The 12397-nt window shown below is 40.5% G+C and overlaps 1 protein-coding gene across 1 annotated transcript in view; it reads right to left on the bottom strand.

Annotated features, from left to right (window-relative positions):
• The window catches only part of LOC133090588 (myelin expression factor 2-like), a 94496-nt gene extending 93182 nt beyond the window's left edge, over positions 1–1314 (bottom strand). The window contains 1 exon segment of the mRNA XM_061188988.1: positions 1199–1314. Within this exon segment, the coding sequence (XP_061044971.1) occupies positions 1199–1314 (116 nt within the window).
• Positions 1315–12397: the final 11083 nt, after the last annotated feature.

The raw sequence follows: 12397 nt of genomic DNA, 5'->3' as shown, positions 1-12397 counted from the left end.
TTGCTTAACCAATGACATACATTCTCGCCAGTTGCCATGAGAGACTGGTATTGACCATACTGAGTTGCTCAAATTCCAGCCAAACTGAAGGAGGAGCTCTGACCGGGGAATTAGTTTAGGTGGTCTCATTTGGGTGACTGTAGTGAGGAACTCTGTCTGGCTCCAAATTAAGTGCTCTCAACGCTGGACCCCACTACCCTGCTCTGAACCCACACACAGAATATGGATTCAGGGCCAGCTCTCCAGGGCCACCAAATGTATTACACTGCACAGAAGTGGCACGAGAATGGAGCAGCATTGATGGTAATTTTTAAAGAGAAAGAAAGAAGAGAGCATCAAATGCTCAATTGCTTGCTCTCACTTTCATTTGGAAACCCATACATAAATATGGGAACTGTTCTGCTTTATGGACTGCAGTGTAATCACAGAGAAGCAAATGCAGTTTGCAGGAGCTGCCTCCCACCTGCAGGGCTCCTGGAGTGTTCGATAACTCGATAACCTCATAATTGGCCAGTGGAATAACAGTGTAAAGCAATGTGGCTGCAATGCAGCTGCAGAAAATGCCCAGCAGGGCCTCTCCCAGGAGCTCCTATGGAAGCAGCAGGACTGGCCTTTGGCAGAATCGTCAGAGATACACGGCCCATCCTGTGCCCCCTTAGACACAGTCACCCCGCAGTGCACACAGGGCTTTGAGGCTTGTGGAGGGCTTACCATATCTCATTCCATGCTCACAATCTCCTTGGAGAGAAATGGGGCAAGACAGCTGAGACCCAGTGTCTGATGTGAGACAACCCCGAACTCCCACTCCCTAAAATGATCTCTCCTGACCCTGCTCACCTACCTGACATTCAGAGCCTCCCCTCTGGCAAGGAAGATCGTCTCAAAAAAATCAAAACTGGTTCAAATTCATCATTGCCTTCCCACGTTCTAACGAACACTTTCTGTGTATGCAAGCTCCCACATTCCCAAGTCTGTGTTAATTTCTAACTCAGCTTTGCCTAGCTTACCTTCGCCCTCCTTAAGCTTCTCTTCCGCATTTTTGCAGCTTGGTCTTCACTTTGCTCTTCAGCTTTATTCCCCGCTGCTCTCCTCCAAACTCTCTGCTGAGACCCACAGGCGATCTCCTAAGGGAGTTCTGCCCCCACCGCTGGCCCCAGCTAAACTTACTCTCTAGAACGCACTCCTCTCATTGATCTACCATTTACCCATCTCCAAAGTCTGAATCCCACTTCCTCCAGGAGACAACAAGTCCCTCTGGAGCGTGCTCACAGCTCTCACGCTGCCCACTTCATGGCCCTCATCCTCCCTCCCCATGTTATAGGAGTCCACTTCCAGATGATGAATTCCTTATGGGCAGCAACTGTGCCATCTTTGCCACTGCATTCCCAGCACTAGATCCAGTATCTCTCCCAGTGGAAATGCTGCTTGACTGAATAAATCACTCCTCAAATTAGAGAGTGAACACAGGCTTGGGAAGCAGATATCACTGGCTTCAAAACTTGACTCTGCTGGTCCATAGTCTTTAGAGTAGCCCATGTGACCATGAATGACTCACTTAAACTCTCCAAACCTCACTTCATCATCTGTAACATCTGTAAGAGAGCCAGAATACCCTCCTCAGGGGTACTGGGAGGATTAAATGACATAATACACACTAAACTCTTAGCACATGCCTGGAGCAAGAAAATCATTTAAGATGATACCCACAGATACAGACCTAGAACCTCAACTTTAGGCCAGATCCTGAAGAAGGCACTGGAGATTCTATAGTTGTTGAAATAGAGTCCCTGCTTTGTATCTGAATTATTCTACATAAGTCTTATCTACCCAATTAATGGTGCTGTCATTTATTTAGCACTTACTATAGTAACAAAAGAATGCATGCCTGTGCTAAACAGTTTATATTAATTACCTCCTGTGATCTTCACAATAACCCTATAAATTGGACACATTTACTAGATTAGGAAACAAGGCTGGAAAGACTTAACTAACTTGCCTACAGTCGCACAGCTAACAAGGGGCCACACAGACACTCGAACACACATTATCTGACTCCAAAGACTGATCTCATAACCTCAATCTCAAGCTCTCTCCTTGTCTCTAAGAACTTGTTGTTGACTTTTTCCCATCCTCACAGTGACCTCTGTTACACAGGGATAACACTTTTGGTTATCATAAACTTAAATGTGTATCTATAAAACCCGATGTGTTTATGAGCTCTGAGGTCCCTGAGGGGTAGGATAGGTTCCAGTAAATAGGTTTGGGAGAGAGATAAGGAGTGGGGAAGTGAGGGGTAGAGCAGAATAACTGGTTTTCAGGTAAACTCTTCTCTCAGCAGCTACCTGGTGTACAACGTGTGGACTGAATGAATGACTGGGAAGGGGAGGCCCAATGAAGCACCAGACTGGAGACCCTGAGTGGTCAAAAGAAATTTAATGACTCAAGGGATTGGGACATTGAGCAAAACAAAATATGAAGCAGAGGAGAACCAGAGCTGAGCTTTGCATACGTGAGAAGAGCTGGTTCCCACCTGCCCATCAGTCTCCTTGTCTGACATGAGGCAAACCTGTCATTACTAAAACAGGGTATTGAAAGCCTGTTCTGCCAAGCTTGGTGGATCATGGAGAGACTCCACGAAGATCCCCTGAAGCGCTTTGAAAAAGTTAAAGAAGGTATACTCTGAGGGTGATTTTTAAAAAGTTATTTGTTGGAGAGCTACAACTGTGATGTGATGGAAAATGCACCACCCAATGGTTTAGCAAGCAGTTTTTGCATCCTGCTTTGCTTTTTTGGGCTATTTTGCTAGCTTGAGAAAACTCTTTCACTTCCTGGAGTCTGTTTTTTCCTACCTATAAATCAAGGATATGAACATCGATGTCGCAGGGTTGGCCTGAGTGGTAAACATGAACATGTATATGTCAGCTCATTGTATGTATATGTTATCGTGTCTGAGGTTTCTACAACTGTTTTGTTAATTTGCTAAATTTATTATATAAATAATAAGTCGTCCCCTATAGCCCTCCTAACAGAAGACAGCATGATTCACCATAAATGATCCAAGTTTTGGGGGGGCCAGATGTGTAGTCTCAACTCTATCCCTTACTAACTGGGTGGGATGAGTTACTGTGTCTCTGTATTTCTTTATGTTTAAAGCAGAAGTGAAAACACTACCTCATTCCTCTTCTTTAAAATGGAGATGATATTATGTAGATAAAACATTTATGAAGCACCTACTATATGTAATAATTTCTTATCAAGGAGCTTATATAAAAGAAGAATTATATAAGAGAGTCTTTAAGTCAATTTTGTTCCACCCTTATTAAATCTCAAACCGCTCAGGACAGAGAATTACTCTGGGAGCAACTTTGCTCTCAACCAAAGGATGAGCTGGGGACTTGGGATCTCCTCTTGCCACTTTCTAAATGACCAAAGGACAAGTATGGATTTTCTAATCCCAGAGTACATGTTTTGTTGATGCACTAATAACCCAGGCACTGGAAATTCAGGTCAGGGATTTGGAGGGAAACTGAAGAAACTGTCATCAGCCTTTTGGGAACCCAATGTTAGATGCAAAGCTTTTAAAACAAAAAAGGACCCCTTGCTTCTGAAATTCAGGAAAAAACTGCCTTTAATTAGCGATGGCAACCAGGATCCCAGGAGAGAGTAGAGAAAAGATATTGTGTTTTTATCTTGCATTGTTGGCTTTGGAAAGTGGCTGGAGGCCTCAAAGACTCAGATCCCCAGTCTCACAGTCAGCTGTCAACTGACTGCTCAGAGGCACAAGCTCTGGGACTTCTGGGGGCCCTGCCTGGACCTCTTCTGCCTGAAGCTTGAGATGCTACCAGGAGGAAGGATGGACACAGCCCCCAGGAAGTTCAGGACACACTCACAGGCTAGGGATCATGGCGGGAGAGGGAGAGTGGTGGTAATAATAACGATAATAATAATTGGGCACTTTCTCTGTGCCAGGCTGTTTTTTTCTGCATGACTACACAATATCCCAGTGAGGTGGGTATTGTTATCATCACCATTTTACAGATCAGGAAACTGAGGTTCAGAGCTGTTAAGTAGCTTTGCCAAGGTCACACGTTAGCAAGTAGCAAAGCCAGAACTTAAACCCCGAAGCCCACACTCCTAGTCATTGTGACCACCATCTACATGTATATAAAATGAGTGAGGATTTACCTTTTGAGTATAAGTTTTTCTCCCAAGAGCATTCCACAACAAACAACACTGAAGATCTCTTGAATACTACTGTGTGAGTAGGAAGGGAGCCTAGAAGCTCAGTCCCTCCTAAGATGCTGGAATGTCCTCTGCACTATCCTTGTCATCATCCAATACCTGCTTTCATACTTTCAATGACACACTCATTAACTACCTTATAAGACAGACCCATCACCTTTCAAGAGTTTGGCTATAGGAAATACTATATTGAGTTGAACATAGGGACATCCTATGTCCCCTGAAATGTCTACCCACTGGGCTTATTTCTGCCCTTTGGGATGGCACAGAACAAATTCAACCCTTCTTCCACCTAACAGTCCTCCGGGTACTTTGGAAACAATTCTGGTCCCTTCAGATATACCACCCTCCCACCTGCCACCCCTGCAAACAAAAAAAAAAAATTAAGGCATTTATTTACTTGTTCACACTCTCAATAAACATTGCCTGAATACCTACCACAGATCAAACACTCTGCTATCTATGTGCTGAGGGGACAGCGGAGCTTAAATTCTCAGAAAGAAGATGAAAAGATACACAAATGATTATATTACAAGGTAAAAAGTTACAAAACCATAGGAATACCTGGTAGAGTCCCTTACAGGTTCCGACAAGAGATCTTTTCCAGCTGGGTCATATGTGAAGACAGCCTAGAAGAGATGCCATTGGAGCCTGGTCTTGAAGAATGACAAGTATTACCAACCGTCTGCTGTTGCAAAGACCTGGGTGGTCAGAGTGTCCTGGCGTGGTGTAAGAATGAGAGCACTGGTCTTGGAATGGATCTGCTGCCCTGTAGCTGTATCTCTCTGCACCTTCTTTTCCTCATCTGTAAATTGGAACGAATAACACCTGCCCTGACTGTCCCCACATTGCCTTAAGGATCAGGTACCAGGGTTTTGAAATAAGATGATAATGAGGGGAAACAGCCTTGGGTGTGCAAGGAATTGATAAACCCTATTTTCCTATTTGAGGATTCCTCTGACCTTTCTACAACTTGGTGAGAGCTGGAGGAATCGGAAGACACAAGCTTTGGTGAGAATGCCATTGAAGGGTTTCTATTCCAGCACCAACAAAAGGAGGAGAAAGAAAACTGAAATGCCAGAGTGAAGCAACATGGCCTAATCGTAAGCAAGACAACCAAATAACAGCCCCAGTTCCTCGGCTGTTCCATCTCATTGCAGAATAATCCTATAAGGGTGATCAAAGAAAGGATCAACAGCTCAAACATATTATCAGCCACCTAAGCCTTTAGAAGAGAAGGCCTACTGAGAGATTAAGACACTCAGGACATGTCTGAGAGGTTTTCAGGCAGTTAGAGTTTCACTAATTGATATCCAAGCATCAGCAACTGCTCCATCTGACTCACTATTACCACCACCTGAGAAAGGAGAGCCCGCCCTCACACAGAGTCAAGGAGAGAGCAGAGGAAGGTGCATGGTGAGATTTTCTGCAAGGTCACTCAAGACACCCTTCTGCCTCTAGTCAGGCTACATGGATGCACTCTTGGGTTAGGTACAAGTTGCATGTCCACATAGCCAATCAACCATCAATAGGCATTTATGGAGAACTATATGAATCAGGGCTCTTTTAGGTGTAAAGGGAAGAGAAATCCAACTAAAACTGGCTTAAGCACAAAATAAATGGATTGATCCATTTAACTAAAAAGGCCAGAGGAGATCACGGTTTGAGGCTGGCTAGATGCAGGTGCTCAAACAATATCATTGGGAATCCAGCTTCTCTCCAACTCGCCACTCAGTACTGGCTTCATCCTTTTTGTTTCTTTTTAATGGGGGTGGAGGGGGCTGGTGAGGGGAGTGGGCTCTCCTATTTACATCCTCAAAGCACTAAGTTTAATTCATTGTAATTGGGTAGATTTGGGTCATTTGTTTATTCCTGAGCAAGTCGCTGTTCAGGGGCTGGAGTATATTGATTACGTAGTCCTGTGTCAGGCCCTCCCACCCCTGGATCTTGGGCTAACTCCACCCAAACCATCTGGAGTGACAGTGGGTGAGGTGAGGGGAGTTCCTCAAGGAAAATCCAGGTGCTGTTACCAGAAGAGTGACGAATGGATGCTGGTTGGGCAAAAACAGCAGATACCTATTCTCAAAACTCCTCTGGTGCAAATCCACAACACAACCACATTTTTGTCATCAAGGAAACTATTATTTAGTTGAGAGGAAGTTGCCACATGTGAAATTAATAGAAAACCTAATTGATTATAACAAATAACCTGAAGTATACAGTACAGATCATAAGTCTAAAAAATGAAGTTAGGGGTTAAAAGTGCAGGCTTGGGGGACTTCCCTGGTGGCACAGTGGTTAAGAATCGCCTACCAATGCAGGGGACACGGGTTTGAGCCCTGGTCCGGGAAGATCTCACATGCTGCAGAGCAACTAAGCCCGTGTGCCACAACTACTGAGCCCACGTGCCACAACTACTGAAGCCCATGTGCCTAGAGCCCGTGCTCCACAACAAGAGAAGCCACCGCAATGAGAAGCCCGCGCACCGCAACGAAGAGTAGACCCTGCTCGCTGCAACTAGAGAAAGCCCGCGCACGGCAACGAAGACCCAATGCAGCCAAAGATAAATAAATTTTTTTTAAAAAGTGCAGGCTTGGGACCAAATCCCAGTACCACCAGTACCTGCTATAACTGAACAAAACACTTGATCTCTCTGTGCCTTAAACATTATTCCTCTGTAAAATGAGGGCAATAATAGACTCTATAGGGTTATTGTGATAATTTAATGACAGAGTTCATCAGGAGAACAAATACAGTGTGTGTCATATAATAAAGAAATCTTATAGGATTTCATTCATTCATTTAATGCTTACTATGTGCCAAGAGTTACTGTAGGCACTGGCAATACAGTGGAGAAGAAAGTTCCTATTATTGTGCTGCTTATATTTTAAAATGAAAAAGTAAATATGTAAATGAGTAAAAAAATTTTAGATGAGGATAATAACTATGAAGAAAACAATGAATGATAATGATGAGGGGAGAGGGACTTCAAAGAGGATGGTTAGGGAAGGCTTTATTGAGAAGGTAACATTTTAAATGAAACATGAATGATGAAAAAACTAATTGTGTGAAGGTCTGAGCTCAAAGACAAGTGGAAAAAAACATCTGTAGCTTGCTGAGATAAGGGGAGAGAGGCATGAGGTGTGATCGGAGAGGGAGATCAGGGCTGATCATGTAAGTCCATGGTGAGGAACTGTGTTTCATTCTAAGAGCAAATGGGATTCAATGCAAAGATTTAATATTTTAAAGATTACTACGCTACTGTGTAAACAATGGACTATGAGTTGGGTGTAAAAGTAGAAATAAGAGCTAGTAAAGAAAAACTGCTTGAGGGAAGAAAAGAAGTAGCAAAGTTACAGCTGATCCCTAAGGAAAGCATCAGGTGAGAAAGACAGAAACATGGGCCAAAAGCGAGCCAGTTGAGGGAAGCCATGCACATAATGCAGAGTAGTTGTGGGAAGCCGTCAGTGGCTCCCTATTGCCTCCTGGCTATGAAGCAGTAATCTGTATCTGACAAACCCTCCTACTGAGAACAACTATAAAAACTGGATCAAAAATAAAATCAGGAGCCTGAAGGCAATGGGGAGCAACAAGACAGCTGTGAATTGAAGGGCCGGAGGAAAGGAAAACATACTGAAGTTGGTCCTAAATTGGTGCTTTCTCCACTCGAGGTATTTTCTGATTCTCATTGCAGGACAAAAAAGCAAAACAAAAAACAGGGGCCTAGCAGTTCTACTGGGCTGGAAGGACAAAAAAATGAGTTACAAGCAGCCAGAAATTGAAGAGCCGATATCCTAGAGAAAAAGGAATGACAGAAAAGTGAGCTTAATATTTTGCATGAAGTTTCTCAGGGCACTTGCCAAATTCTCAGGTGCACATGTATGTGTTGAGAGTCTGAGACGCCAAACAAACCTAACTGATAACCTCTTCTAGGAGGTGGAGCTCATTTCCCAATCCTTGAGTAAGAGATGGACTTAATGACTTACTTCTGAAGAACAGAGAATGGGAATGGAAAAAAGAGTAACTCTACAGTGGAGGAAACTGCCAGACAGTACCTTACCCAAATGCTCAAGGTGAACACCCACAGTGATAAGTCATGGTGATATCATGGACCTGCTGATATCATGTGACAAGAAGGGCACTTCACCACTCTGATATTCTTCCAAAAACTCATAACCTCAGTCTAAACATGAGAAAAAAATTCAGTCAAACTCAAATTGAGTGACATTCTCCAAAATACCTGACCAGGATTCTTCAAAACTGTTAAGGTCAGGAAAAACAAGGAAAGACTGAGAATCTGTCACAATTCACAGGAAACTAAAGAGACGTGATGATTAAATGTGATGTGGTATCCTGGATTGGATCCTGGGACAGTAAATGGATGATCAGGAAAAAAAAAAAAATGGAGAAATCCAAATAAAGTCTATAGTTTAGTTAATAGTAATGTACCAATATTTATTCCTTAGTTCTGACAAATGTACCATGATATGTAAAATGTTAACATTAGGGAAAACTGAGTGAAGGGTATAGGGGAATTTCTGTAAATCTAAACATAAAACAAAATGAATGATAGTGATGGGGGATACTTTAGGGAGGACGGTCAGGGAAGGCTTCGTTACAAAATAAAATTAAAAGATTGTTTTTGAAAAAGCAGCTGCAAAGAGGTTAAAAAAAAAAGCTAAGCAATAATGTTAGCAATCCCATAGATTTGGGGAAACAAAAGTTGGAGTTTAGGGCCCACCAAAGAGAAGGTACTGGTTTTCAGTTGAGACCCTGATAGGCTATGCCCAAGGATAAAGGGAATCAGAAATAGACACCCCTCACAAAGCCTGAAACACAGCTTCAAATCATCTCAACCCATGGTTGGATCAAGTTGAGCTGTCCAAACTCTGCCAGCCACAAGGAAATTTAATCCTTTCTAGAAGATAACATGATTCAAAGCCACTATAATTTTTAAATTTTTAGACAATTTAAGGTGTTCACTGCAAAAATACCAGGCATGACAGTATACAGGCACAAATGACCTAAATCCAATTTTTAAAATATCAGGCAATAGAAAACCCAGATTCTAGAATTATCAGACAGGAACTGTAAAAAATAATTATGATTAATATGTTCCAGAAAATAGATGAAAAGATGGAGAATTTCTTCTGAGAACTGGAGTCTATTTAAAAAAAAAAAAAAAAGAAGCAAGTGGAAATGCCAACCTGAATATTAAAACAATTTAAATTAATTCAATAGATAAGTGAAAAACCAGATTAAACACAACAATGAGAAGATTAATCAAAAGAGTAGAAAAGATCCAGATTGATGCAGAGAGAGAGGGAAAAAGAATAGAAAATGTGGAAATAAGCATAAGCAACATAAGGCACATAATGAAAAGGTCTAACGTGTGAAATTGAGATTCTAGATGGAAAGTAGAGACTAAAGAAGCAATAATTAAAGAATACTGACTATTGATGAAATACATCAAGACACAAATTCAGAAGGCTCTGAGCTCCAAGCAGTGTATTCATAAAGAAAACCTGGAGAGGGTGTGGAGAAAAGAGAACCCTCCTACACTGTTGGTGGAAATGTAAATTGGTGCAGCCACTATGGAAAACAGTATGGATGTTCTTTAAAAAACTAAAAATGGAGTTTTCATATGATCCAGCAATCCCACTCCTGGGCATATATCCAGAGAAAACTGTGATTTGAAAAGATACATGCAACCCTATGTTCATAGCAGCACTATTTACAATAGCCAAGACATGGAAGCAACCTAAATGTCCATCGGCAGAAGAATGGATAAAGAAGATATGGAACATATATACAATGGAATATTACTCAGCCATAAAAAAGAATGAAATAATGCCATTTACAGCAACATGGATGGACCTAGAGCTTATCATACTAAGTGAAATAAGTTAGAAAGAGAAAGACAAATACCATGTGATATCACTTATATGAGGAATCTAAAATATGACACAGATATGAACTTATTTACAAAACAGATAGACTCACAGACATAGGAAACAAACTTATGGTTACCAAGGGGGGAAGCAGGGGGAGGGATATATTAGGAGTTTGGCATTAGCAGATACAAACTGCTATATATAAAACAGATAAACAACAGGTCATATAAGCACAGGGAACTATATTCAATATCTCATGATAAACCATAATGGAAAAGAATATGAAAAAGAATATATATATAATATATAATATATATTATATATATTTATATATAATATATATAATATATATTATATATTATATATATATAAAACTGAATCAATTTGCTGTATACCAGAAACTAACACAACATTGTAAATCAACTATAATTCAATGAAAGAAAGAAGAGAGAAAGGAAGGAAGGAAGGAAAGAAGGAAAGAAGGAAAGAAGGAAAGAAAGAAAGAAAGAAAGAAAGAAAGAAAGAAAGAAAGAAAGAAAGAAAGAAAGAAAGGAAGGAAGGAAGGAAGGAAGGAAGGAAGGAAGGAAGGAAGGAAGGAAGGAAGGAAGGAAGGAAGGAAGAGAGAGAGAGAGAGAGAGAGAAAGAAAGAAAGAAAGAAAGAAAGAAAGAAAGAAAGAAAGAAAGAAAGAAAGAAAGAAAGAAAGAAAGAAAGAAAGAAAGAAAGAAAGAAAGAAAGAGAAAACAAAACCTAGGCAGTCATTGTGGACTGAAGCAGATTGAGGCTGCAGCAGAGGGAGATGCCGTCCCAGTATTAAAAGGACAAGCCAGTGAGCAGCTCACACACAGGCATGATAAAGGATCTAGGCACATGTCTGCTTCAGTTGCAATGTGTGCTCAAGGAAAGAAAGTACACTGAGAAGTACTTGGGAAGTACCTTGTTTGAAGGAAGGAAACTGCAAAACTTTGAAATACACATTTTTCAAATGTAAAAGATCAATTTTGGATGCCAAATCAAGATTCAGAGGAAGAAAAGGATGTTGATACCACTGTGTTCAAACTAAGATAAGAACAACAAAGGATTTTCTCTGGTTATTAAAACAAAGAAGCCAAAATAGGAAACATGGTTATTGCTACATCTATGTGTTTGGACTAGTTTTTTCCTCCATGGAGCACTGGAGAAAATGGATGAGTTCTGTTTTTCAGTATGAATAAATTATTCTCTTGCTCTAAGTTATTTTTAGAAGAAAAATTTAATTGAACAAGTATGGGCTAAGAGCATGATAGATGTGTTTTGAAAATTATTCTAAAGCACAAAGAATAAAAAGACTGTTATTTTCAAACTTGACTCTTCAACCAACTGATACAATTTGTACATCTTTGTGAATATTATGATGGGCACTGCTGGGACTGATACAATCAATAACTTGCAGCCTGGTGAGAAAATGTCTATTGGGAAATTTTGGGATAAAACTTTTGTTTATTCAATCTGTTCTATTTAGTTCTAAAATAAATTGTGTTTGACTCCTCAGGAAAAATAAAAAGAAAACCAAATGTAGGCATGGCATATAAAACTAATAAAAACTGGAGGAATCATGCTGCTGACTTCAGACTATACTACAAAGCTACAGTCATCAAAACAGTATGGTACTGGAACAAAAACAGACACATAGATCAGTAGAACAGAATAGAGAGCCCAGAAATAAACCTACACACTTATGGTCAATTAATCTACAACAAAGGAGACAAAATATACAATGGAGAGAAGACAGTCTCTTCAATAAGTGGTGCTGGGAAAACTAGACAGCTACATGTAAAACAATGAGATTAGAACATTCTCTAACACCATAAACAAAAATAAACTCAAAATGGATTAAAGACCTAAATGTAAGACCTGAAACCCTAAAACTCCTAGAAGAAAATACAGGCAGTACACTCTGTGATATATTGTCTTAGCAATATATTTTCAGATCTGTCTCCTCAAGCAAGGGAAACAAAAGCAAAAATAAATAAATGGGACCTAATTAAACTTAAAACTTTTGCACAGCAAAGGAACCATCGACAAAATGAAAAGACAACCTCCTGATAGAAGAAAATATTTGCAAATGATATAACCCATAGGGGTTAATACCCAAAATATATAAACAGCTCATACAACTCAACCTCAAAAAAACAAACAACCCAGTTTTAAAATGAGCAGAAGACCTGAACAGACATTTTTCCAAAGAAGACACACAGATGGCTAACAGGCACATGAAAAGATG

Source organism: Eubalaena glacialis, chromosome 4 (genome assembly GCF_028564815.1).
Source record: "Eubalaena glacialis isolate mEubGla1 chromosome 4, mEubGla1.1.hap2.+ XY, whole genome shotgun sequence".
Classification (NCBI taxonomy): Eukaryota; Metazoa; Chordata; class Mammalia; order Artiodactyla; family Balaenidae; genus Eubalaena; species Eubalaena glacialis.
The sequence above is the reverse complement of the archived record's forward strand: the minus strand, read 5'-3'. Positions and strand labels throughout refer to the sequence as shown.